The sequence below is a fragment of the Cervus elaphus genome, chromosome 11, assembly GCF_910594005.1.
Source record: "Cervus elaphus chromosome 11, mCerEla1.1, whole genome shotgun sequence".
Classification (NCBI taxonomy): domain Eukaryota; kingdom Metazoa; phylum Chordata; class Mammalia; order Artiodactyla; family Cervidae; genus Cervus; species Cervus elaphus.
In genome coordinates this window covers 32,060,611-32,087,744 of record NC_057825.1, presented here as the reverse complement: position 1 = coordinate 32,087,744, position 27,134 = coordinate 32,060,611, and the positions used below count along the sequence as shown (strand labels likewise).

Below are 27,134 nucleotides of genomic sequence, written 5' to 3'. Positions count from 1 at the left end.
GTAGAAGCTGTATTCAGGCATCCCTAACCTACGAGCCAGGGACTGGTGCCTCCTGTCAGATCAGCAGTGGCATTAAAGTGCACAATAAATATAATGCACTTGAATCATCCTGAAATCATCCTCCCGCCTCCCCGTTCCATGTAAAAATTGTCTTCCATGTAATGGTTCCTGCTGCCAAAAAGGTTGGGGACCACTGCCTTATTCACTAATGCATCCCTAGTTTCTGGAACAGTATCTAACACATAGTAAGTGCTCAGGAAATATTTGTTGAATAAATGAATGAACTATTTAATTTTTGAAAGAAAACATCTTTAGGTCTCTTCTGGCTAAAGTATTCCATGTTTTTTTAAACTAACTGTTCCCTCGTTTTCTCTGGAGGCATTTTAGGAAGGGATACCTGGCTTTATTTATTTATTTACTTTTTTAAGGAATACTGTGGTGTCTAAGGTGGTCAATAAATAAAACCCCTACATTTCTCTATTATTTAATGTACCTTGGCTATGTTTGATGTTTGTCTGAGTGAAATAAGCCAGCATTCGACTCTCTTCACTGGGGGCTTTCCCTGTTGTTACATCCAGGTGAAGGAGCGAGGATGCAGGTTGCTCCAGGTGGGACAGCAACTAAGGGTTTGAATCTTCTTCCACCTCTACTTCTTCTTTTGTGTGTGTGTGTTTAATTTTTATTTATTTAGTTATGTTTGGCCATTCTGAGTCTTCGTTGCTGTGCGTAGGCTCTCTCTAGTTGCAGAGGTCAGGGACTACTTTGCATTGCGGTGCACAGGCTTGGCATTGCCGTGGCTTCTCTTGTTTTGGAGCACAGGCTCTAGGCACTCAGGCTTCAGTAGTTGTGGTGCACAGACTCAGTTGCCCCATGGCATGTGGGGTCTTCCCAGACCAGGGATTGAACCAGTGTCCCCAGCATTTCAAGGCAGACTCAACCATTTGACCACCAGGGAAGCCCCCACCCCTACTTCTTTATGTTTGAGTCACAATGCTTCTTGGTGCCAAAGAATATTGTCTGTTTAGGAATCACTATTTTTTAAAGTTAATTTTTGTTGGCATATATATAGTTGCTTTACAATGTTGTGTTAGCTTCTACTGTACAGCAAAGTGAATCAGCCACACGTATACGTGTATCTCCTCCCTTTTGGACTTCATTCCCGTTCAGGTCACCACACTGCATTAAGTAGAGCTCCCTGTGCTGTATGGCATGTTCTCATTAGGAATCACTGTTGATAATAATTCTTGATTCGTGCGTTAACTTCCTCTGTGAAAGATGCTTCAGCACTGCAGTCAGACACTCAAAACTAAAAAGATTCTTTAGAAATGTCCAGTGAAATACTTTGGGGATTTTTGTTTACTTGTCAGCATATGAAACCAGTTCATTTCAGAGTTCATTTCCTCATCCATAATCTTCCTTGGTCCCACTCTGATAAGGAACCATTCATTTTAACTCCAGTCTTCAGGATTTGTAAATCTATTATTCATAGCAGGTTTAGTCTCAGGCTTGCCATTTTTCTGAGGTTCAGCTCAGGCTCTCACAAGACTGTGCATAGATAATAGAGAGAACTTGCTCAATTGGCCACTGGTCCACTCTTCTTGTAGGAAGAAAAATCACTTTTTTCCCTTTTAAAAAAGAAAAGTATTTGGTAATTTGATTAAGTAAAAAAGCCTCTGACTCAGATTTGCTATGCTGTTTTGCCTATGTGTATTTAGGAAGTTTCACGTGAAAAGAATTACTGATTGCATCTTTAAGCACTAGATAGGAAACAAAGTTTCTGCTTCATCATATATCATGTTTATACATGGAGGGAAGCATAACCATACCAGAGCCTTCATTAGAGCTTCCACTGTGGCTAATCAATAAAAGGGAAATGTCACCTAGTCATCCATTTTCATATTTTGTGTTGATTGACTTCCATATTCTTAAAGGAGGTAATAAGAGTCAAAAACGTCAGTGGATTTGAAAATCAAAACCATAATGATTTCTCCAAAGGTATTTAGATGGCCAGTAAGCTCGTGAAAGTATGCTGAACATATTACTCATTAGGAAAATAAAAATTGAATTCACAATGCGTGTGCATGCTCAGTAGCTAAGTTGTATCCAACTCTTTGTGACCCTATGGACTACAGCCAGCCAGGCTCCTCTGTCCATGGAATTTTCCAGGCAAGAATACTAGAGTGGGTTGCCAATTCCTTCTCCAGGGGATCTTCCAACCCAGGGATCAAACCTGTGTCTCCTGCATTGGCAGTTGGATTCTTTACCACTGAACCACCTAGGAAGCCCAAATTCACAATAAGATACATTTTATACTCTCTAGGATGACTGTGGTCAAAAGAATGGACAATAACAACTGTTGGCAAGAAAGTAGAAAAATGGACCTCTCATATATTGCTAGTGAGAATGTAAATTATTTGTATATCATTAAAAGTGCAGCCATGTAGGAAACAGCCTTGGCAGTTCCTCAAAAGACAGTTACTATATAAACCTGCAGTTTCACTCTTATATACCTCCCAAAATGAAAGCATGTCACTATACAGAAACTTGTCCACAAATACTCATAACGGCATTATTCAAAATAGTCCACCAAAATGGAAACAACCCAAATGCTCATCAGTTGTTGAATGGATGGACAAAATACTATCTATCCATATGTTGGAATATTATTCAACCATAAAAAGTAGTGAAATACTGACACGTGCTACAACATGGATGAACCCTGAAATCATTTGCTAAGTGAAAGAAGTGATACTTAAAAGATCACATATTGAATGATTCCATTTGTAGGAACTGTCTAGAATAGGCAAACCCATAGATACAGAAAGTAGATTAGAGGTTGTCTCAAGGTAGTGTGCAGTGACTGTGGGTTTCTTTTGGGGGTGATAAAAATGTCCTGAAAGTAGATGCTGATGATGGGCTCACAGTCTTATATAGTTTCAAACCACTGAAATATAGACTTTAAAAGGGTAAATTTTAAAGCACCTAAATTATATCTCATTTTAAAAAAACCCACAATTTAGGTACTTCATGTTCACTTGGATGGTTAAAACCAAAAAGACAATGACAGGTATTGGCAAGGATATGACAAAGTTGGAACCCTCCTTTACTATTGCTGGGATTGTAAAATGGTTCAGCCACTTTGGGAAACAGTTTGACACTTTCTCAATATGTTAAATACAGAGTTACTTAGGAGTGTAACTTAGGAGTTCCACTCTTAGGTATTTAATCAAAAGAGATGAAAACACATATCAACACAAAGATTTGTAAATGAGAGTTCAGAGCAGCTTCATTTGTAATAACCAAAAGCTGAAAACAGTGGAATACTATTCAGCAGTAAAAAGGAAGGAACCCTGATTCATGGAGCAACGTGGATGAACCTCAGAAACATAGTAAGTGGAAGCCAGAAACCAAAGAGTACATGTTGTATCATTCCATGTATACGTATATAGAAAAGGCAAAACTGTAGACAGAAAGCAGATCAGTGTTAGCCTGCGGTTGGGGATGGGAGTGGTAGTTTACTACAAACTGGCATGAGGGAACTTTCCGTGGTGGTGAAAAATGTTCTAAAACTGGACTGTGGTGCTTGGTTTGCATAACTTTAAATATACTAAGACTCATTGAATTGTACACTTAAAATGGGTGGATTTTATGGTATGTAGATTATACCTCAAAAATCTGTTTCTTTAAAAAAAAAAATCAGTCCATCTGGGGCTCTGGATATATTTGAATCCAAAACCAAAAACCTTTCTTTCTCACTCTAGACCCGTCCTCCCACTGACTTGAGCTTTAACTTTGATGCCAACAAACAACAAAGACAGCTTATTGCAGAACTGGAAAATAAAAACAGGTAAGAATGCAGAGAGAGGCCAGGCCAGTTTATAAGCCCAAGATTATCATGTGAGTATCTGATTCTCGTTTTCCTTGCAGTCTAGATGGGTTTTGACCACAAAGGAAGATTCCACCTCGGTTAAGATAGGCCAGCCCAAGTCTTGCCCTGGACACTAATTTGTGCATGAACTCTGCATGCAGTTCATTCTGGCAGTCCGCAACCCTGCTCACATGCCCTCAGGGAAATTCTTTTCCCCACCCACCAGTGTGTGCCCCTCTCACCATTCCTTTCTCCGCTCTGCTCCAGGAGCCTTTGCTCTGTCTCGCCATCTCGTCCTGGCCCGTGATGCTGCGTGCCACTGTTGGGTCTCTCACAGAAAAGCCGTTCATAGGCTCGGAGCCCAAACAACACAACATCACGCACTGAAAAGGCAGGAACCAGGATGAGGAGGTTGGACAGAAGATAACAGGCATCGTGGAGGAAGGGGCCGCCATCAGCTCTTGGGGTAGGGGTCGGGGGTCAGGAGAGGAAGCGAGACGGAGGAAGACTTGAGGGAACTGGGCACTAGACCTGCATTCGGAGGCTTCAAGTTTCCCCCAGAGAGGAACTGAGTATTCTAGTTGTCATTTTTCTTCTGTGGAGATTTTTCGAGTTCTTGAGAAGATTTATATGACTTTTTCTACCACAAAGGGTTGTTTCATTGAGGAAATACGAAGTGTGGGTATTTTAAGATGATGTCCATCTCACGTCTCGGTTGTTCAGAAGCACTCGGAACAAGATAGATAGAGGCAGCACTAGTGGAATAAAAACTTCTAACAGCAGAGAGAGAGAAAGAGACCGCTGGGAAGCATCACGTAGCCATCTCTTTCATCCACCCTGTCTAGAGAGATCCTGCAGGAGATTCAGCGTCTCCGTCTGGAGCATGAGCAGGCGTCCCAGCCCACCCCGGAGAAGGCCCAGCAGAACCCCACGCTGCTGGCCGAGCTGCGGCTCCTGAGGTGAGTAAGAGTCCTGCTTGCACCGCCATTCCGATGTTATAACCTGCTCCGATAGGAGTTCATATCTCAGGAAACCAAACCAGTAGGATAGGATCCGTTCATCCGTACATCTAGTCATGTTAAAACGAATAGCTGAAGCATTCCACTCATTCTGTTACTGCTTCAGATGTTTGAGTTCCTTTATTAATCATTCTGCGATCTCCTGCCTTCATTCCAGAACTAGGTAAACACCACCCTCCAGCTCCACCGCAAGCAGAGCAGTGTTTATACTTCTGTGATCGCTTTAAGAAGCCCAGTGTGCTGCACTCCATCTTCTTATCTTGAAATTAGTCTGACTTTAGAGACTCTTGGCTAGGAATAATGCTCTCCCTGTCCTTTGAGTATGTTCTCTAGCACTTCCTAAATCAGGAGTCCGTGGTGGGAAATCCCCTGAGATGTGAAACCAAGTGGGAATCCCTTACACCGTGGCTGTGGTACCTTCCAGTTCAGTTCAGTTCAGTCACTCAGTTGTGTCTGACTCTTTGAGACCCCATGGACTGCAGCACGCCAGGCTTCCCTGTCCATCACCAGCTTCCGGAGTTTGCTCAACGTCATGTCCATCGAGTCAGTGATGCCATCCAACCATCTCATCCTCTGTCGTCCCCTTCTCCTCCTGCCTTCAGTCTTTCCCAGCAACAGGGAAAAGGAACCTTCCACTTCAACATAAACTCTTTCAAGGAGTGAGAGACCAAGGATGTGGGATCAGGATTGGGGTAGAGAGCAGCTTCAGCTCCCACTTGGTACTGTTTTCAGGGGAACGAGGGCATCTTCCAGAAGAGTATGACATGAGCATGATCCGGGCAACGTTGTGTGTGTGTGTTAATTGCTCCATCGTGTCTGACTCTTTGCGACCCTATGGTCTGTCCATGGAATTCTCTAGGCAAGCATACTGGAGTGGGTTGCCCTTCCTTTCTCCTGGGGATCAACATTCATAGCGTCTTATTTCCTATTAGTGTTAGAAAGATGTGTGCACCTTCTTCCATAAGTGATGCCATTATGGAAACTAAATGAGTGACTTGATTCTCACCGGATCTGTGGATTCCCAAACAGTGGATTCTTTCTGCATAGGTTGTAACCTTTGGCATCCCACAAGTCGATTTCTAATGTGCCATCACCTGGATTTCTGCAGAGCTGAAAGTCCTTTGTTAGTTCTTCCTTTGATTTAGATCATTTAGCTTCCCAGCCATGATTTCTTCTCTTAGAGAATGGAGATGATTGTTTTTTTCTAACTGTCCTTCTGTTTAGATTTATGTCATTAATAGATAAGTCATCAGGAATTTAAGCTGTGCAGAAGAAAATCTTTAGAGATACAGAGATTCCCATTCTCCAAAAAAGAAATTCAGTTGAGTTTCTGAATTTAGTTGGGCTGAGATCTTGGTGGCTCTGGTTCTGCTGTCGAACATTTGGGAAATCAGCACAGTTGGTGTCGTACCAGGAAGGACGGGAAAGCAGAAGCTGCTGACTCGGAGCACAGCTCCAATAAGATACAGCCAGCTGTTTTCTTTCCCCACCTCAGCTCAGGCACAGGTGACTATCTTGTATCTGGAAACACAAAAAACTGTCATACTTTAGTTTCACTGTTGCTGGGACTGGAGTGCTGAAAGGGCTTCTTTATGCTAGAGAGATCTAAAAAAGCGTAGACAGTAGAAGAGACAAAGGGCAGGATCCAGCGCTGTGACATCAGGCAGTAAGAAGCAGGAATTTAATCTAAGTCCAAGGAAGGTCTAAATTCTGAGAAATCAGAAAGTGTTTGATCTCAAAAGCAGCTTCTGTATCACTGAAAAAAGGACAGTTTAATGAAGTGTGCTAGAGCAATTGCTCATGCATAAGGACACACATATTGGCTTTTTTCCTCACACTTATGTACAAAAAACACCGGCAGACGGATGAAACATGGAGACAAAAATGTTAAAACTTCTAGAAGTAAACATAGAAGAATTTCTTTAGAATTTTGGAATAGAAACTAATTTCTCAGAATTACTAGCCATGAAAGAAGTTGGTAAATGCATTTAGATTAATATTACGAACTTTTGTTTATCACAAGACACATGAAGGGCAGGATTCATTTGTAGGTTCTGACATCCTTCTGCTTTTGATCTATGTATATGAATACAGGAACTGCCAATACCCAGCTAGTATAATAAAACAAGATAGAGAATTTTATCCTTAGGGTTAGTGGTTACGAATCCTGACTGCCAAAATTGTCTTTTCCCCCTTTATTATTTTTAATGGTATATTTGTTATTATAATAATAAGTGAGACAAATGAGTAAGATATGAAACATAATGCTAAAATGAACACCCAGAAACCCACACCCTACTTGAGAATTCACATATTGCTAAAGCCATGTCATCTGTGTAAGTTCCCCCATCTTGTCTCACTTCCTTCTGCCTTCCCCCCAGAGCTAACCTCTATCCAGAATTTGCTTTATCATTCCCTTGCTTTTTAAACAGTATTTTCAGATATGTGTATATGTTCACACAATAGAGTGTCTAGTTTTGCTTTTTGTTTTTTGAGCTTTATTGAAATGAAATTATATGTAGTCTTCTGGGACTTTTTTCCCACTTAATATTGTTCTTTAGGATCATTCCATGTAGTTGCAAGAATTAATAGCTGTAGTTCATTCATTTTTGCCATTTTTTATTGTAATTACTTGATCCTGCATAGCACAGAGAAAGAGTACTGCGTCCAGTCTTGTGGTTCAGGGAAGAAAGACTTTCTAGAAAATGGAATGAGTCAACTCCTTATTGAGTTTATACCTGCGATGGAAATTTAGGGAGTATAAAGACAAGAAGACAAATGAATCTATCTTAAAAATTTATAATCTTGTTTTGGAAACAAAACATAAAGTGATTTTCTAATCAACTCAGTAATACTATACAATGTTAATAATAAGTAGTGTGGATATTAGAAGAAATTTAGAAGCTATTTGTCCCCCAAAGGTGGTGGAATTTGGGCTGAACCATGAAAGGTAGGTATGGTTTGAACGGAGTGTGGGACAAAACATTTAAGATTATATACAGAGTTAGGGTTCAGCAAGATTCCCCAATAAATATAACACATTTCAGAGAGAGGAAAGAATCTTGAAGCTAAGAATTTGTTTTCAGCCATCCAGTGAATTAATCTTTAGAGTGCCAGTGATGGGAGATAAAATTAGTTGGATAATTGAGACCAGATTCTGAGAGCCTTAAGTGATAGGTCATTGGAAATCCTTCGAGAGCTTCAAATAATGATTTCACTAAGTTCATGATGTTAATTGAGTCCACACTGGATACGTGATATTCTCTTAATCATTCAGTATATGCAAAGATGAGTAAGGCTCATCCCCTGACCTCAAAGATTTTGCGTCATGGTATGAATGAGAGCAGTACAAGGTAAAATAAATTAAGTGCCCCAGAGAAGCACCGGTTGCTATAGTGATTAAATAAGTAGGATCTGATATTCACTGAAGTAATCAGGAATAGCTTCCTGAAAAGAGTGACGTTTAGGATAGGCACTAAGGAGTAAATAGTATTTGGAAGAGAGCAGGGGAATACTGAGTCGTAAAGTGATGTTGTCTGCTTAGGGAAAAGTGAACCATGGCTGGAGGTCCAGACACAGAAGAGAAAGGGAAATAAGGAACTGAGGATCGAATGTAGGTAGAGTTTGTAGCGGTATTCTCTCTGATAGAAGTATAATGTGAGCCATCTATGTATTAAAATTTTTCTAACAACCATGTTGAAAAACTAAAAGAAAATAGGTGTCATTAAAACTTCTTTTATTTAACCTGCCTAATCTAAAATATTGTCTTTTCAACATTTAATCAACATTAAAAATTATTGTGATATTTTACTTTCATTCACACTAAGTTTTTAAATCCAGTGTTTAAGTTACACTTACATCTCAATTCAGACTAGTGCTGAGTAGTCACATGTGGCCAGTGGCTACCACATTGGACAACAGGGGTCTAGACTATGCAGGTCAGAGTCAGTGATGCTAGAAATTCTGTTTAGGTTATTACAAGAAATGATGAAAGGAGTACAGCTTTCCTTTGAGTGGCATTGTAAAGGCCACAGAATGCTTTCATGTCCATCATCTTACTTGATGTTCAAGATAGTGCTATTGTTGGGACTTTCCTGGTGGTCCAGTGGTTAAGACTTCACCTTCTAATGCAGGGAGTGTGGGTGCAATCCCCGGTTGGGGAGATATGATCCTGCATGCCTCACGACCCAAAGATCAAAACATAAAACAGAAGCAATATTGTAACAAATTCAATAAAAACTTTAAAAATTGTCCACATCAAAAAAACTTTTAAAAATGTTACTGTTAGTAATGTGTTATTAGTTCCATTTTAGAGAAGAGAAAATTGAGACTAAGACAGGTTAAGTGACTTGTCCAAGGTTGCACAGTGAGTAAAATGGTGAGCCTCAATCTCTTGATTTATATTCCAGTGCTTTTTCCCAGTCATCGTAGATGAAATCAGGATTAGTCAAGCTAGGAGACCATTGTGTGTGTGAGGTGAAGCATACTTGGATAAAGTCAGAGAAGCAGGAATAGAAAGATAAGACACCTGATATTCAGGAATCATCTGAATTGGGTGACTGATGAAATCTAGGAAATGAACAGGAAAGTATCAGAGAGGATCGAGTTTTTCAGCCATAAAAGCTTAGAAGAAAAAGTAGGAGAGATGGGGAAATTGAGAAAGAGAACCATTTAGGAAAGAAAGTCTTAAGTTTGGGTTTGGACAGATTGACCTAGACTTGATGGCATGAAATCTGTCCTCGGGGAAACCAAGTTCTCTGAGACAGTCATCCTCAAGTCTGTCACACTTTCAGAGCCTGATGGGTGGTTCTGGGAGCACCGACGACTGAATCCTGTCTTATCTGAGCAGTTTTCACATATTTTTCTCCACTGTTAATTTAAATTTGAACTAATTCGTGTAAATGAGGTATTTGACTTCCTGAAGAATTTAAAAAATGACTTTAATGATAGTAACAATACTTTTTTGCTCTACAGCAATGTCTACTTTCCAAGGCACTTTTACATGCTGTTCTCATAGCAGTGGGCAAAACAGATACTATCACCATTTTATATGTCCAGCATCAGAGCTTCATCTCTTCATTTCTCATGAGCTTTTCCTTTCTGACAGGCAGAGGAAAGATGAACTGGAGCAGAGGATGTCAGCATTGCAGGAGAGCAGGCGGGAGCTGATGGTCCAGCTGGAAGGGCTGATGAAGCTACTGAAGGTAAGAGCAGCGGCCAGTCTCCTCCTCCCACCTCAGCTCTTCTTGTCCATCTTCACCCCCAGCTCAGCTTCTGCCTTCCCTGTGATGTCAGAATAGGATGAGGCTAAAGGGTTAACTATTTAAAGCCCAATTATAAAAAATTAGTAACCAGAACCAGAGTGATGTGCTTTTATGAATAAATAAGAATGTTTATAAATAGGATATTAGCTGTATATAAATGAATATTTCTCAATTATATAGTTTCTTTTAAGACAAAGCTTCAAAGAGTGTACCTGAATACTTACCAAATATTGTGTGCTATTTTAATAAGTATTATAGAGGAAAACCACCCTAATCAAACCAACTCTAATTGATAATTTTGCTCTATTAGGAGCAATAAAATAGCAGATAGCTCTAGGTTTGGTATATTGGGGCTTGAAAAATATAGAATAATTTCAATCCTCACTACCTTTTATTGAAAAATCTATTACAGCCTCCATACCCTAGAGCAAAGGCATGCTTGGCATTTAAATGTCTTCACCTGGACAGCTTGCCTGGCACTGAGCGGAAGTATTTACCAGCCCTGTAAGCAGCAATACCAGGGTACATTTGTTTATGCTGTGAATTCCTACTGTCTTTCTGTCTATACTCTGAAATCATTGCATTTCATGGTATGTCACAGAGTTAGAAGCCAGAAAGAAGCCAGGCTAAGGGGGTGGATTTAATCCTGTGATAAGGGGAAGTCATTAAAGGTTTTGAAAACAATAGTTTAGGAAAATGTACACAACAGGTCAGGAAGAGGAGAAACTAAAGGATAATGGGAGTCTAGTGAAATCATTCAGGCCTGGAGTGACAAGGGTCTGGACTTGGAAGGGAAATCCGAGAACAGATCAGCTGGAAGACTTTTCTTCAACTTCATCATCAGCCCATCCTTTAATAATAAAGCTCGTGGTATTGCAAGCTTGGGTAAATGGAGTGTTTGTGTTTTGAACTGACTTTTGGCTTGCTCGAGACAATCATTTCTTTTAGTCTTGAGCTGAGTTTTTTCTAGCTTTGGTCCTGGGTATTAGGTATTTGGAAACATGTTTCTACATTAACCCTGTTAGCAGGATTTCTCCTGAGAAATAGTTTGTCTGAATGGGTCTTGTTTAAAGAAAACCTTATGCCTAAAACCTGGCCCAGATCCCCCATATAGCTGTCAAGTACCCAGCCAAGCAACCCGGTCACCCGCTCAGGAGAGCAGGGGCGAACTTAAACACACTGGGCCAGTGCAGCATCTGGAGCTGTTCGGGGCTGTGAGAGCTCTGCCGCTGTGGGGTTAGTCCACCCAGAGGACAGAAGGTGATAGGGGATTTACCTCCCTTTCAGAAAAATGTTCTCAGATATTACCCAGAACATAAATGGGAAGGTACCCCAGGGTGATTTTTGTAAAAGGCAAAAATGTTTATGCAAACTGAAGGGAAGTCAGAATGCATTTCCCCTAAGTACACAGAAGGCTTTCCCGTCAGCTGGTGGGCCTGGTCAGCTGATGGGCCTCCCTGTTCCTCAGAGTTCCTGGCCCTGGTCCCATGTGCATTACCCTGACCTCGCTGTGTACCCCTGACACTTGTGTTCAAGGCCTAAGCAGAGGGAGCTGGTACCTGCAACTCTGTTCCCAAACCGTCCGATTCTTTGTATTTCCAGCTGTTGTCTTTTAATTACAATTTCAGTAAAATAAGCAGGACCTCACTGCTCTGTTTTGTAAGATCCCCTCCCAGGCTCTTAAATGCCTTATCGTTATCCACCTGACAGGCTGTGGTCGTTCAAAAAGGGAGAAAGGATTTGAAAACAGAAACCAGGAATGTCATCTTTTTTAATCTGTCGATTAAAATTCACAGTTGAAAATCTCAGACCTTGTGTCCAGCTTCCTAAAAGGGTTACAGCATAATCTTAATTTGTATATTATATGCACTCCTAAAAGGTTATACATAGGAATCATTGACTTCTCTTAAAATCTCAAAGATGTTTTCCTACTATGAAAACTACATTTACTAACAAATAGTAAAAGTACCCTTCAGAATTCTAATTTTAATTTCAAAGGACTGTCTTGCTTTCACTGATGTTCAATCCGCTAGCATTTAGTGCCCTCATACAACAGCTGTAAGTATTTAGTCAAATGGACAATTGAGCCACATGATCTGGGATACTCATGAATTAAAATATACCACACAGTAAGTTTCTCTTTCACAGGGAATTCTTTCATTTTACTGCTCCAGGGAAATACTATATACTGTGTCTGTTTATCTGAAAATTGATAATTTGGAGAAGCGTACATGTGAAGTGTCACCATTGTTTATTAATTCATTCAGCAAAAATTGTAAATTTGGGGGAGGAGGGATAAGGCAGGGTAAAGACCATTTACTTAGCAGAAACATATTGAGTTCCTAAGAGTCCTGTTTAGCTATGTGGTGTATAATGGTGACTAAGACTGGGTCCCTGTCACCAGGGAGTATCAGGCATCTACTTATTGTTGTTTTCCAAATGACATAATACAGACTGACACTCAAGTCCCCTTGTTTCAGAATGTATCTTTTCTTTGCATTTTTTCCCCTGATGAATGAGTATATATGGATAACCTCTACCTCAAACTTCCTATTTGATCCAGAAATAGTTGTATGTTTGTGTTTGTTTCTTAATCATGTTCCCAATATTTTTCTGCCTCTTTTTCCATTTTTCCAATATTACTTTTGAAATACATTTACCAAATGAATTCTGTAGCTTTAAATTTTAACATCATTTGCAAATGAGATTTGGAATATGAATTTTTAAAATATAGATGACAATGACTACAGTGGCTGTGGCATCACTCTGGCCACTGAGCCAGATATCCCCCACGTGGATGGGTCTCCCATATCTTCAGGTAACTTGAGCAATCCTAAATTTGTACTTTATAATTAAGGCATTATTACTCCCCTTTAAACCAACTTGGCTCCTATGCCTGGCTTGTCATCAGTCAATCTTTACTGACCCTAACTAACTGATAACAAAAAGGTTCTAAGACTTTATATCTGACCTGTTTATTATGTTGACAGAGCCTTTATCTGATTAACTTTGGTGAATTTGGATTAAACAGCATCCTAAGTAACACCTCACCAACTCTCTGCCAATCCCAACGCACACGGGGGCTCTATGAGTCCTAGAAACACTGCCCTGTCCACTCACCCATCCTAACCTGACATGTGTCTACTGCAAATTAACACGATTTTATGTCGTTGGATAAATTCTATAGAGCAGAGTCACAAATGTGCAAACATGAAACCTTGCTTTCTGAACTTCCCTATTCTGTTGAGCCAGGGTGATGTCTTCAATACCCAACCTGGAGAAAGCAGTGAGAATAAGGTGTCTTAGAAACAGTGCTAAGACATTATATACTGGTCTTTTGATCTCAGATGCAATTCCAACTTGTCAGGATTGCCCTGTCCCTCCCCTACCAATTTCCATTTCAACATTTAATGCCAGCAATAAAAACACATTTTGAATTGTTTAATAACTCTTCTGTGGCTGTTTGCCTTGACGGATGAATGGAAGAACAGTGTGCTGCCTTACAGGGAAGCCTGACTAAGCAGGAACGTCGTTCCCCAACTGTAAAACTTGAACCCCTTCTAACTAGAGCCATGCACACCAGATGCAAAAGCTGGAACATGCTAACTTCTTCAGGCGAACTCGGCTAACACTCAGGCCCCTCTTTGCCTGGGTGCTTGTGGTTCTAGGTTTGGCCAGTCATCTAGCAGCTGGGGCTTTGATAATGAAGACTATCTTCTGGTGCTGAACTGGAGTTTCCTCAAGAGATTTTTGGTGCCCATTTAATTTCCAATGCATGTCTCTCCCTTGCAGGAATAAAATGACTCTCTCAAGATTCTTACTATTCCTCTCCCTTTTATAATTCCTTGTCTTTACTGAAATCATTCTCACCATTGCTCCCAGATCTACAGACTGAGAATCACCCATCTATTCCCAAGACTTCCGACACACATGTTTAGTAAAGACAGTCTGCATGGATGGATCCAATTTAAATGGAACCATTGCAACAGCTTTTAGATTTGTGTATTTGGGCCAAGAGCAGAGGTGTCATGACCACAGTTACCCATGATGAGACACAGAAAAAGGAAGCAAAGAGACCCATTAAAAGACAGAGAAACTTAGAAGCACAAGACTGAAGAGAGAGGAACTCGGAAGTGTTTATCTCCGCCTCACTGTGCTTCGTTCTTCAGTGTCTAGAGCTGCCTTCTGAGAGCTAGGGTTAGGAAAGGCCTTTTCTGAGCACCATCACTGTAAGGTCCTGAGAGACAGAGACCATACCTTACCTTCATGTTTCTAGTGCTTCATGCATAGGGAGGAGTAAATGAACCTGTGTTGGAGTAATGAGACAGCCAGGTCAAGAACTCTCTTTGAAAAGCCTCTTAGGTCCTTGAAGCAGTTTCCAGTTTAGAGGGGGAAGGGTAGGGGATGCATGTGCATCCTTGAGAAGGACCACACAGTGACCAAAAGCTCCACACATGGAAGAGAGGAGACTAAATAAAAGAATCTGTGGTCAGATGGACTCTCTAGTGTCTAGGAGGTTCTCAAGAGCACTTGTTCTCAAACTAGCAGGATTCAGAATCCACTGAAAGGCTCATGAAACAGTGCTGCCCTCGCCCCCAAGGATTCTGATTCTATTGGTCGAGGGGGATACGGGGCAAAGCACGCATCTCTGACAAGTTTCCAGGTGATGCTGCTGCTGCTTGATCTGTGTTCTACACTTTGAGAACCACTGGCATAGAGAAATGTACCTAAGCACATGTTAATATTGTGAATGATGAAACAGAATGATCATTGAGCTTTTGAGTCATGGTTGAGCTGCTTCTTTCAGTTTACGCTAAATAGTGATGTAACCTTGGGCAAGTCAGGTCTTTTTTGTGTATAAAAGGGGAAGTTGGACTAGAGGCTTTATGAGGTTCTTTCCTTCTAACTCTAGAAGTTAGCATTTAAAGAACTGGATGTGGCAAAAACTTGCCATTTGCACTGTCCGCCTGATGATGCTCTGATGGTGGTCAGGCTCTTGGGTCTCTGAACGCATGAGTCTGACATGATTTACCCTGTTCTGTCACTTTTTTCCAGATGTTTGTGGTGATGGGCATTAATCTCTCTCCTTTTTTCCCTCTACCGTTTTTTTCATCTTCACCACCTCTAGGAGGAAGAACAAAAACAGGCAGTAAGTGAACTTCAGAATTCTCCACCTCTTGCTTCCTTTGCATGTTCTTCTTTTCCTCATATAACTGTTGCATACTTTCTCCTCTCCTCCCTGCATCCAGATCATTTCTGCAGAGTTGGTCTTGTGTAAAACCCTCATCAGTTCTCTCCCTGGTGTTGTAAAATAGCCTAAAAGCCCTCGTCATGTTTACCTAATAGAGCATGTTCTTATTTGAAACCAGAGCTTGTTGAATTTGTCTTCAGAGTACACATCTATTGTGTTTATTTAAATATGCATGATTAGCCAGGCTACAATTGCATTTCCTGCACTTACGTTCTCTGCCACTTCATGATTAGGGTGACTTTAATTGCTTGACAAAACTTCCAAGATGGTGGGGGTGACCTTGGGGCTAAATACTATATTGTGAATGACTGTGCATGAAGATGTGCATCAAAGTTCCTTTGATGACTTTAGATGTTCTTTAGTCTTGAATAGTCTTCTCAGTGTTCCAGCTCTAGCAGGCTTCTTAACAAAGTTACCAATGAAAGCTAAGTGGTTGATCATGCTGTAAGTGATTTCCTGTTCAGAACTACTCCAGCGGGATCTTTGGTTTTTTTGAGCTGCTTGATGTTTAGGGAAGGTTTATGTTTGTTTTTATTTTTCCTGATAGCCACTAACCCACACTGGAATCAACTGAGGGTCTATCAACAATGGTAACACCATATGTTTATATAACATAGTAAAATTTTCAAAGCATACATTTTTTCATACAAGCTAAAGCTGATTTTTAATTTAACCTCATGGCTTTTTTTTTTAAAGTGAGATATGTCATTCAATGTACTCATTTCTTATTCAAATGTCCTCATTTCTTATTCAAAAGCAAATTTATCCATGTTTTAAATTAGGAATAGGAGTATAAAACATTATATTTACTATTATTTCCAGTTAAGGGAGCAGTGGAATCATAGGGAAAGGATGGAAGAGGTGGGTAATGAGGGGAGGAGGCAAGAAAAGAGAAAAGGAGACTGTCAAAAAGAGGGAAAGAAGACAAAGATGAAGTCAGAGTAGGCAACAAGCCCATACATCTCAATAGCTTTAATGTAACAAAATCTTGTTTTTGTCTTTGCTTTATTTGGTTTTGTGTTTTCCTCACTCACACATCATGTGTTACTTTCATCTTATGGCACCTTTGTATTACTGGGAACATTCACATGGGCAGAGCAGGAGATGATCAGGATGGAAGGTCAAGCCCAGCCCTTAAATGCATTTCCCAAGAAGTGGCACATATCACTTCTGCTCTGTTCCATTGGTCAAAACAAGACATATGACCACACTTAATTTCAGAGAAGTATGATCCTTCAATAACAAACAATAGAATGGGAAAGATTAGCGATCTCCTCAAGAAAATTAGAGATACCAAGGGAATATTTCATGCACAGATGGACACAATAAAGGACAGAAATGATATGGACCTAACAGAAACTGAAGATATTAAGAAGAGGTGGCAAGAATACTCAGAAGAACTGTACAAAAAAGATCTTCATGACCCAGATAATCACAATGGTGTGATCACTCATCTAGAGCCAGACATCCTGGAATGCAAAGTCAAGTGGGCCTTAGAAAGCATCACTATGAACAAAACTAGTGGAGGTGATGGAATTCCAATTCAGTTATTTCAGATCCTAAAAGATGATGCTGTGTAAGTGCTGCACTCAATATACCAGCAAATTTGGAAAACTCAGCAGTCCACAGGACTGGAAAAGATCAGTTTTCATTCCAATCCCTAAGAAAGGCAATGCCAAAGAATGCTCAAACTACTGCACAATTGCATTCATCTCACACACTAGCAAGGTAATGCTCAAAATTCTCCAAGCCAGGAGAATTCTCCTTCAACAGTATGTGAACCATGAACTTCCACATGTTCAAGCTGAATTTAGAAAAGACAGAGGAACCAGAGTTCAAATTGCCAACATCCGTTGGATCATAAAAAAAGCAAGAGAGTTCCAGAAAAACATCTACTTCTGCTTTATTGACTTTGCCAAAGCCTCAACTGTGTGAATCACCACAAACTGGAAAATCCTTAAAGAGTTGGGAATACCAGACCACCTGACCTGTCTCCTGAGAGAAATCTGTATGCATGTCAGGAAGCAACAGTTAGAACTGGACATGGAACAACAGACTGGTTCCAAATAGGAAAAGAAGTATGTCAAAGCTGTATATTGCCACCCTGCTTATTTAACTTATATGCAGAGTACATCATGAAAAACGCTGGGCTGGATGAAGCACAAGCTGGAATCAAGATTGCCAGGAGAAATATCAATAACCTCAGATATGCAGATGACACCACCCTTATGGCAGAAAGTGAAGAAGAATTAAAGAGCCTCTTGATGAAAGTGAAAGAGGAGAGTGAAAAAGTTGGCTTAAAGCTCAACATTCAGAAAACTAAGATCATGGGATCCGGTCCCATCACTTCATGGCAAATAGATGGGGAAACAGTGACAGACTTCATTTTTTGGGAGGTTCTAAAATCACTGCAGATGGTGACTGCAGCCATGAAATTTAAAGACGCTTGCTCCTTGGAAGGAAAGTTATGACCAACCTAGACAGCATATTAAAAAGCAGAGACATTACATTGCCAACAAAGGTCCGTCTAGTCAAAGCTATGGTTTTTCCAGTGGTCATGTATGGATGTGAGAGTTGGACTATAAAGAAAGCTGAGTGCTGAAGAATTGATGCTTTTGAACTGTGGTGTTGGAGAAGACTCTTGAGAGTCCCTTGGACAGCAAGGAGATCCAACCAGACCATCCTAAAGGAAATCAGTCCTGAATATTCATTGAAAGGACTGATGCTGAAGCTGAAACTCCAATATTTGGGCCACCTGATTGGAAGAACTGACTCATTGAAAAACATGCTGATGCTGGAAAAGATTGAAGACAGGAGGAGAAGGGGACGACAGAGGATGAGATGTTTGGATGGTATCACCAACTCAATGGACATGAGTTTGCGTAAACTCCGGGAGTTGGTGATGGACAGGGAGGCCTGGTGTGCTGCAGTCCATGGGGTCTCAAAAGAGTCGGATACAACTGAGTGACTGAATTGAACTGAACTGATGATCCTCTAGTTTGTTTAGAAGAATTAGAAAAGCAGGTACTGGTAATGCCCAGAGATGTGCTTTACAGCTGAAACCATTTGCTGGGAACTTCCTCCAACCATCCACCCAGACTAGCATCTCCTGAGCCCACTCTGAATGTGCCAGCAAAGTATGTGATCAAGAATACCTTATTGAGAACACCTTTCAGAGGAGGACAAACATAGTGGATATTTATTTTAATCGAAGCAGGAAGGGCTTCCAAGAGACACTTCATTTTTAAAAAATTTTATGGATTACTGTGTAACCCAAGAATCAGAAATGATCATTTCTGGCATATTACTTCTCAGGTCAATTTAAAGCTGACCTTGAGCAGACAGGGGATTAAATAACAACATGTTCATTCCAGTGACCTTTGATCGTGTGTGAGATCATACTCTCCTTGAGGCTGGCAAAATGAGAAGTTAGACCCAGATCTCTGGAGCCTGCCATGAACAAGCCAGTTGTGTACGTGTGTTGGGAGTTCTCTGTCGCTAAGGTCCTGAGCTCACATTGTAGTCCTCACTGTCCCAGGGGACTGTCCAGAGCATGAATTGGTACAAATTGTTTTTTCCTCATCCTTCCCCACTGTGATATGAGGTAAGAAATCCTGCTCTGTGGATACAGGTAGAAATTTTCTCTGTCTGCATCACAGCTTTAAATTGGACCCACCTAAGACTTAACTGCTGCTGCTGCTAAGTCACTTCAGTCGTGTCTGACTCTGTGCAACCCCATAGATGGCAGCCTACCAGGCTCCTCTGTCCATGGGATTTTCCAGGCAAGAGTACTGGAGTGGGTTGCCATTGGCTTCTCAGTGAGGTGCAAATTTGAATGGACTCGCTTTACCTAGTTCACCAACATTTGTAACATGTACAGCTGGGAAGACTATACAGCTTTAGAACTCAAGCATCTGCTTTAATCTGTATCATTACTGATCGAAGCACCAAAAGGATTTACCACAGAACTAAGTCATCACCCTTTCTTCCTCCCAGGTTCAGACTGGTAGAGTTTAATTTCTTCTCTATCAAAATGCATTACCCTGTATGGGTTGTAAAAGAGTTATGACTTTTTAAATGAAGAATTTACTAGACATCTTTCCCCTGGGTCTGTAAATCCATTATCAAGAACTTTTTATACTATTTGCCTTCTTCCCTTTCAGGGATTATTTTGGCTTTTGGGGAATTTGAGGGAAATGGATGATAACTGACCTTAACTGTGATTTGGGGCCTGTGGTTCTACCTTCAGCCTCCGCCACTTTTCCAGTACTTTTGTGACATTAGTACCTCAGCTAATAATTCTTCTGTCTTTCCTCCCCCCCTTCCTTCCTCCTCCCCCTTCTTTTTTCTCAGATCCTAGGTTTGTAATTAAGGGTAGAACTGCCTGGCTGTTTCAGATAAGACTTCACTGAGTGACTGTTCGACCCATGATATACCCTACAGTTTAACAGACGCAGGAATTAGATTATATCAGTTGAGTCAGGGTTAATCAGGCCCATGATAATTGTCAGACCGTAATTAAAGGACGTTGTCTGCCTTTTTCACTACTGCATCCCCTAGCCACTAGCCCAGCGCCTGCCACATGGCAGATACTCAATAAATAGTTGCTGAATGAAAGCTTTTATTAGCCAAATGTATAATTGACTTAAAAACTATGCAAATGTATAGGGTTTTTGTAAGGGACATAACTGGTTCAAGTACCTAAGCAGTAATTTTGCTCAAGGTACTTCCATATAATAGGTAGATCTATCCAAGAGACTAAATGATGGTTCAGAAGTGTCCTTTATAAAAAGAATCAGAAAAACAATTTTCAGCATTACCAAAAGAATAGGAAGAACAAGCCAATATGTTAGTGTTTTAATTAACTCTCTTACTATTTCTCTCTAAAGAACAGATAGATTATATGGAGTAAGAGCATCCTCTCTTTTTTAAGCACAAATAATCTATAAAATGCAGGATACCTGTAGTTGTTTGTATCCATTGAAAATACTTGCTTAGTAAGAACCCAATGCCCATAACCGGAAGTGTGGTACAGAGGGGTACACTAAAGTAACAGCAGACTGGTGAAGACCCTGCTTTGATGGTGGCCTTGAACTGTGGACTACTCCCTCAAGATCAAACAGTCTCCCAGTCTACTCTTGAGGGATTTCAGTGTACAGATTTATTCTTGGGACACCTTCAGGGTCCATTTTTCTCAGAGACTCAGCGTTCCATAAAATTTCACTGCTGCATTGCTAATGCCAAATAAAATGAGCTATCCAAGGCAAGGGTTCATGTTACTCATGAAGTGTGTATTCCTTTAAACATTTTTCCAGTTCCTTCTATTAGAAGATCATTACTTTTTATATACAGATCAACATCAGAGTTAAAGAGTGTAAACAGTATTGCATTAAGATAGGGGACAAGGGTGACCTTGATCCCAATTTGTAGAGTAGTGATCCAGAGAGTTATATAGGTGGTACTCTGAAAATTCTGTAATTAGAGGATCTTGGGGATTTCACTAAGAGAACATGCCCACACTTGGCATCTCTCTACTTCAGCCAGTTGGGATCTTGCCCCAGGCCCTTTCTGATTTCCGGAAGCAGACAAACACCCCACATGACTAAACCAGAGAAAACATGGTGTGGGCTAGCTCTCAGAAGCCCCCATCTCTGACCATGGCTTCACCAAACACAGCCATGGTTGACCTGTGATTCTGCCAGGACAAACTTCATGAATGTTAACTTTGTAAGTTTAAGAGAAAGTACTTACAAAAAAAGGCTAAACAACAGCAAATAAAACCCTCCCCATTGTCCATTAAAGAGATTACTGGTGAACCCCTTGATGTGTTCATGGGTCAGTTTCCCTCTTGGTTCACTTCATCTTTGAACTCAGTTTCACTGGAAAGTGATTCACATGCCTCTTAAAAGTTTTCTGGAACTTCTTAGCCCCACCATATTCTGCAACAGAAGCCCGAGTCTTCTGCTTCCTGACAGGCAAAGGATTGCCATTTATTTATTTAGTCTTCAAGCAATGTCTTATTACATATGTTCATTGAGCAGTGGGTGAGCTTGGCCTTTTGGAGGATCAAAAGAGAAATCCTATGCAAATACCACCCTCAAATAGTATGAACATTATTTCATGGTTGGCATGATGCCCTGTATTCAGAAACACAAGCCAGGTCAGTGATAACCAGAGCCTTAGGCACCATTGCTGCCCTCCCTTCCAAGTTGGCCAGCTGCAGTAATGGATTTTGGTAAACAAAGACCAATGTGCTGTACTCTGTGACTATGCCCCAAACCTTTAGCCTGGATCCCAGTCCCACTGTTTGTACATCTTCCCATAGATGGCCTCATGAAAGTCTTCAAACATGGTCACATTCACCAGTCTTGGCTCCTGTACTTACTATAGGCACCTGGTAGCTTGTTGGGGGTTTTTTGTTTGTTTTCTCCAAAAGAAAATGTCATAGCAATATTGAAAAATAGGTACTTACACTTCATTTCCCCCAAACTCCTTAAACAGAGAGAGCTTATAGCCTGAAAATATAAGGGAAATAGCTTTGGCTCTTTGCAGCACCCCCAATATTTTTCATCACTGGCATCAATCACAAGCTGAAACTTTTCCTTACCTACTTTGTTTATTTTCCTCCTATTCTATATTTATATCTTTTGTTCTCGTGATCAGAATGCATACAATATATGAAAAATATACACCAGGGCCTCTGGAAAAGGTTTCTACACACCAGACTGGGGAAGTTCACTCTCCAGTAGTCTAGGATGTAATATCTCCCCCCAGAATACTATAGTCTGGGTCTCATCAACAGAAAAGAAGGTGACTTCTAGGTTTTGAGCCCAGGAGCCTGGGAAATTGACTTAGAAAAAATGGAAAAAGGGAGATGATGTAGGATACAGGAAAGGGACTTGGATCTGATGGTGAACATACCGAGCTACAAAAAGTAGGCAAAAAATAAATAAATAAATAAATAAAAAGTAGGCAGACAGTCAAGCTTTTCGTTTGGTCTATTAGATATTTGGGGTTAGGCTGCTGGAAATTTAGTGGAGAAACAGGGCTAGCAACATAAAATTAGAGTTGAACCCATAAACATGGCAAAACCCATTGTAGACAAAAAGAATAAAGAGGAGGTAGGATTGTGGGTTCTCATGAAAAACCAGAAAGTTTCAAGGAGAAAGTTAATAAGGCAATTAAGACAAGGATTTGACAATAAGGAAGCAGCCTTGTAAAGGAAAGTTTCAGTACAGCAGAGTGTAGACAGCTCTGAAAGATGGACTTTTGTCTTCTTGTCCAGCCTGCTCAACCCCACCCCCACTGATGTCACCTCAACAAAGGAAGGAGTTAAATAAGTAGTTTACCTTACAGAGTTGTATGTGAATAGATTGTTACAAAACCTCATGTCTTTTCTATCTCACCATGTATATAACCTTTACAAATCTCAATTTTCTCATCTATAGATTTCCAGTCCACAATTCTTTGATCCTTTCATCACTGATACCAATTGGTGTATTTGGGGAAAGGCTATGAACCAAGAAGGGTCTGCGGAAATCCTCTTGGGTTCATTTGACTGATGTTTCCTTTTGTGACTTTGAAACCCTCTGACCTTCAATTCATTTCCTGGGCCCTCTAACCAACTCCTTCTCCAGGGTTTATCATGCCAACCTTCTTCCTTCCACTTCTCTAGACAAAAAAAGCATCCTAAGAAAACAACATCAGCTTCTTCCATAATCCCTCTCTTTTGGCTTAGCTCTGGGATTCTGGGATGCCTCCCGCAGAAAAAAGAGTTCCCTATACTATTTCTGTGAGACCTCACTCAGCATCCTCACTTGGCATGCGATTGGATCCGTGACCCTCCACTTGGAGAGCATCTGTCGGCGTTTCCATGAATCCTGATGCCATACCAATCTCTAGGGTTTTATAGCTGACCTCGGGCTGGTTCTGATGTTCCAAATTAACAGCAGTGCCAAGGTAGGGAGCTTCCTGGCTTAGCGTCCTTAACTGAAATGAACATCTGCTTAATTTCAACCAAAGAATCATATTATAAAGAGTATGAGAGACTCCTTTGCACTCTTCTCCATTTGTTGCTAATCATAATTTGGCAGGTAGAATTACTCCCATTTGGCGCTGCAGTATAGATTGCCCAATGCTTTAAAAAAAAAAAAGGAGAAGAAATACAGAATCATTCTTTATAAAATTAGAGACAATGCAGAAAGACAGTTACCTGCAGCTAAAGTGGTACCTTTAATTCAGCCACTATGGAGAACAGTATGGAGGTTCCTTAAAAAGCTAAAAATAGAACTACTGTATGACCCTGCAATCCCACTCCTGGGCATATATCCAGAGAAAAACATGATCTGAAAGGATAAATGCACCCCAGTGTTCACTGCAGCACTGTTTACGACAGCCAAGACATGGAAGCAAACTAAATGTCCATTGACAGAGGAATGGGTAAAGAAGATGTGGTATATGTATACAATGGAATATTACTCAGTCATTAAAGTGGTACCTTTAATAAGAACCCATGCCAACTAATTATTGCTCTACAAAGCTGGCTAATCATAAATCCTTCCATGCTTTTATTACTATATATTCATATTAACTTATATATAATATTCAGTGTTTATCCACTGCTTTCATATTTCAAATTTCAGCTCCCATATTTAACCAGCTCAGATCTCAGGAAACCAAGCAAGAATCTAGGAGATTTTCAGGCCTGTAGCTGCCCCCGGACAGCTCCCAGATGTGCAGAAGAATCTCAGAGTTTATTCTTGGCCCCTTGAAGATCAGTTTCTAACCTGATCTGGAGCTAGTGGTAGCCCCGCTTCCTTCTATAGCAGCTCACCATTTGGGAAGACAGGCCACTCTCTTTAGGACCTCATAATGCTATCACCCTCAACCACATTTTCATCCTCAGCACTATGGACATTTGGGGCCAGATTACTTTTTTGTGTGTGTGTCTGTGTCTGTGTCTGTAGTGGGTGGGGGGTGGTGAGGAGTGTTCTGTATATTATAGAATGTCTAGCAGCATCCTTGATCTCTACCTATTAAATCTCGGTTATGTGTCCCACCCCCACCCTCACCCCCACAAGGTTCCTAGCAGGTACAGTTATCCCCAGTGAAAAAGCACTACTTGGGACCACCCTGGCTGTCCAGTGGTTAGGGCTCTGAGCTTCCACTGCAGGGGGCACAGATTACATCCCTGGTAGGTGAACTAGGATCCGAGAACCTTTCTCTCTGATACCACTCTGAGCCTTTGCAGCATTCTCAGCATCCCTTATTCTGAGGTTTAGATATGGGATGGATGGGGAAATATTTCTAGTCAACTTTCCCCACAAATCACCCCTTTGTCCACATGCCCTGCTTCTGTTAATGTCATTGCCAGCAATCCCCACATGCATGCTCTCTTCTAGTCCGCTGCTCTCCCCACTCAGTTGCCAAAGTGTAGTCAAATTTTTCTCCAAAAGCTTGCTTATGTCCCTCTCCTCCCAGTCCCTGTCACCATTCTTCATTCCAGCCTCCATCATCTGTCACCTGATCTCCTGTCTGCTGCTTCTCAATCCGACCTTCACTTTGCCTCAGGGCCAGACTCCTAAATCCGACCAGACTGACCACACCAATCCCTCCTTGGAAGCCTTCACAGACTCCATCTGCCATTGCTCATAGCAGGGGCACCAAGCTTTTTCTTAAAGAGTTAGGTAGTAAACATTTTAGGCTTTGTGAACCAAATCAAAGGCATTATGTAAGGACTTATATAACTATTTAAAATAAAACCACTTAAAAATGTGAAAACCATTCTTAGCTCACAGACTAAAAAAGCAGGTGGCGAGCTGGACTTGGCCATGGGCTGTAGTTTGCCCATCCATGGCCTAGTAAATAAACATGATGACCGTTTATTTAAGGTTCTAGATGATTGTGGCCCACACTTGTCTTTCCCACCATGTATCCTCTGGGCTCCCTGCCTGCTAGTGTCCCCACATGCTCCCTCCCCACCCCCACACCCAGCCTCCTCTCTCGGGGAGCTTCTGTGCCCTTTGCTCACCTGGATTGCCGTTCCTGAGCCGCTTCTGCCTGTTGAAATTATACCATCCAAGACACTCTCAGATGCCACCTCGCCTGTGAAACCTTACCCTGTTCTGGAAGGTCAGAGTTAAACCCTCTTGCCTCTATTTTCCTTTTCCTTTGTACCTCTGCTATTTCATCCTCCTTTGTAGGCCAGCTGCTTACATGCCAAATTGCCTAGGAGGCTGTGAACCTGCAGAGAGTGGAGACCTTGCCGCTTTATACCATTACTTTGCACCTGTTGAAATGGAATCATGGCAGGTCATACCCCATGAGCCAGGATGTGAAGCATCTTATGTACATCCTCACTAACCCGTGAAGATACACTTAATCTCCACTTTACATGTCAAGAATCTTAGCCCAGAGAGGTTAAGTAAGTTGCCCAAGGTCACACAGCTAGTCAGTGGCAGAGCTGGAATCCAAACTAGGTCCACCTGACTGCTAAACCTGGATTTTAACCACCTTATTATATAGAACAGGGACTCAACAAAGAGTGGCAGTGCTGGATCGGGTACCCCAACTCATCATACAAGTTTTACTTACTTACCCAGAAGCAGCATTTAAATTTGACTCACTGAACTTTAAAATATCTTTGATAGGTTCTGGCTGCCTGACCCATCATTGAATTCATGTCTGCAGTAAGAACTCTACTCTCCTGGAATCCTGTCATCTTTTGGTTTCTAATACACAATCTCAGGGTTTGGTATTCATTGTATAAGGATTTTTCCCTCAGTGAGGTCCCGGATCATTTTGCTGAGAACTAGCTTTGAAATCCTATGATGAGAACTAATGGGACTCCATTTCAAATAGACCTGGGCAAACTAGGAGAAACAAACAGAAAGAGGGTAATTCTAGTCTTGGAATTTATGAGTTTCCCTATCTAAAAGTTTAAATTTCAACTCTCTTTTGATCTTTGGGTTTATGGTGAGTTTTAAGAGGTGGTTCTTCTTAGACAGTCTCAGGAACTTAATATGCTTTCTTCCTTCCACCCAGAAAGATACCTAGACACCTTGCCCCCACCCTTTTCAGCCTCAGATAAACTTTGTCTTCTGTGTAATTTAGTTCGACTTGAATAGGGGCAGAGTCATGAAAACTGAGAACCGTAACCTTCTGCCTGTTGGTGTGAGCACAGAACCTACCAGTCCTGCCATTGCTGTTTCCCATCCATAGCACAGTGGGTGACAGGTCACGGGTAAGCCCTGAGTTTCCTGAAGTGAAGTGGGAACAGACAGGTGTCTGCCCTCTGCAGAGGGACCTCAGGACAGGTCTTTCGGTGGCCCCATCCTTCCAGCAGACACACACCATAAATGTATACCGGTGGTGTTGAGAGAAGAGACACATCATCAGACTCTTTGGCCCTTCTCTTGGGAGTTTAGAAGCCAAGTTCATCCTTAAAAGCTGCACCGCCCTTGCACTCAGAGGTAGACACTTTGGGGAGGGAGGAAGGTTCCCAGGCACGTTCTTTACCTGTTTCTAACTCACCCCAGAGGGAACCGCGGCCTCTGCTTTGCTCACTGCCATGTGACTGTCTTTCTTCTCTCCTCAAACCTGTTCTCCTGTGTGCTCACCTCCATCCCTGGGCCTGATTCCCCTCCCCGAAGTCTTAGCTCTTGTCATATTAGGCAATTATTTTCAAATCTTGCAGCAGGACAGACAGTGCAGCATCAGATAATCCCTCTCCT

At 41.3% G+C, this 27,134-nt stretch overlaps 1 protein-coding gene across 9 annotated transcripts in view; it reads left to right on the top strand.

The window, feature by feature from the left end:
* The window catches only part of DTNB (dystrobrevin beta), a 233,908-nt gene that overhangs the window by 184,633 nt on the left and 22,141 nt on the right, over positions 1 to 27,134 (top strand). For 6 of the 9 annotated variants that reach the window (XM_043917362.1, XM_043917359.1, XM_043917361.1 and 3 more), the window contains 4 exons: positions 3,762 to 3,847; positions 4,714 to 4,827; positions 9,995 to 10,091; positions 15,280 to 15,300. In XM_043917362.1, the coding sequence (XP_043773297.1) occupies positions 3,762 to 3,847; positions 4,714 to 4,827; positions 9,995 to 10,091; positions 15,280 to 15,300 (318 nt within the window). The remainder of the gene's footprint in view (positions 1 to 3,761; positions 3,848 to 4,713; positions 4,828 to 9,994; positions 10,092 to 15,279; positions 15,301 to 27,134) is intronic. The other 3 variants (XM_043917363.1, XM_043917360.1, XM_043917356.1) reach the window with 1 other exon arrangement.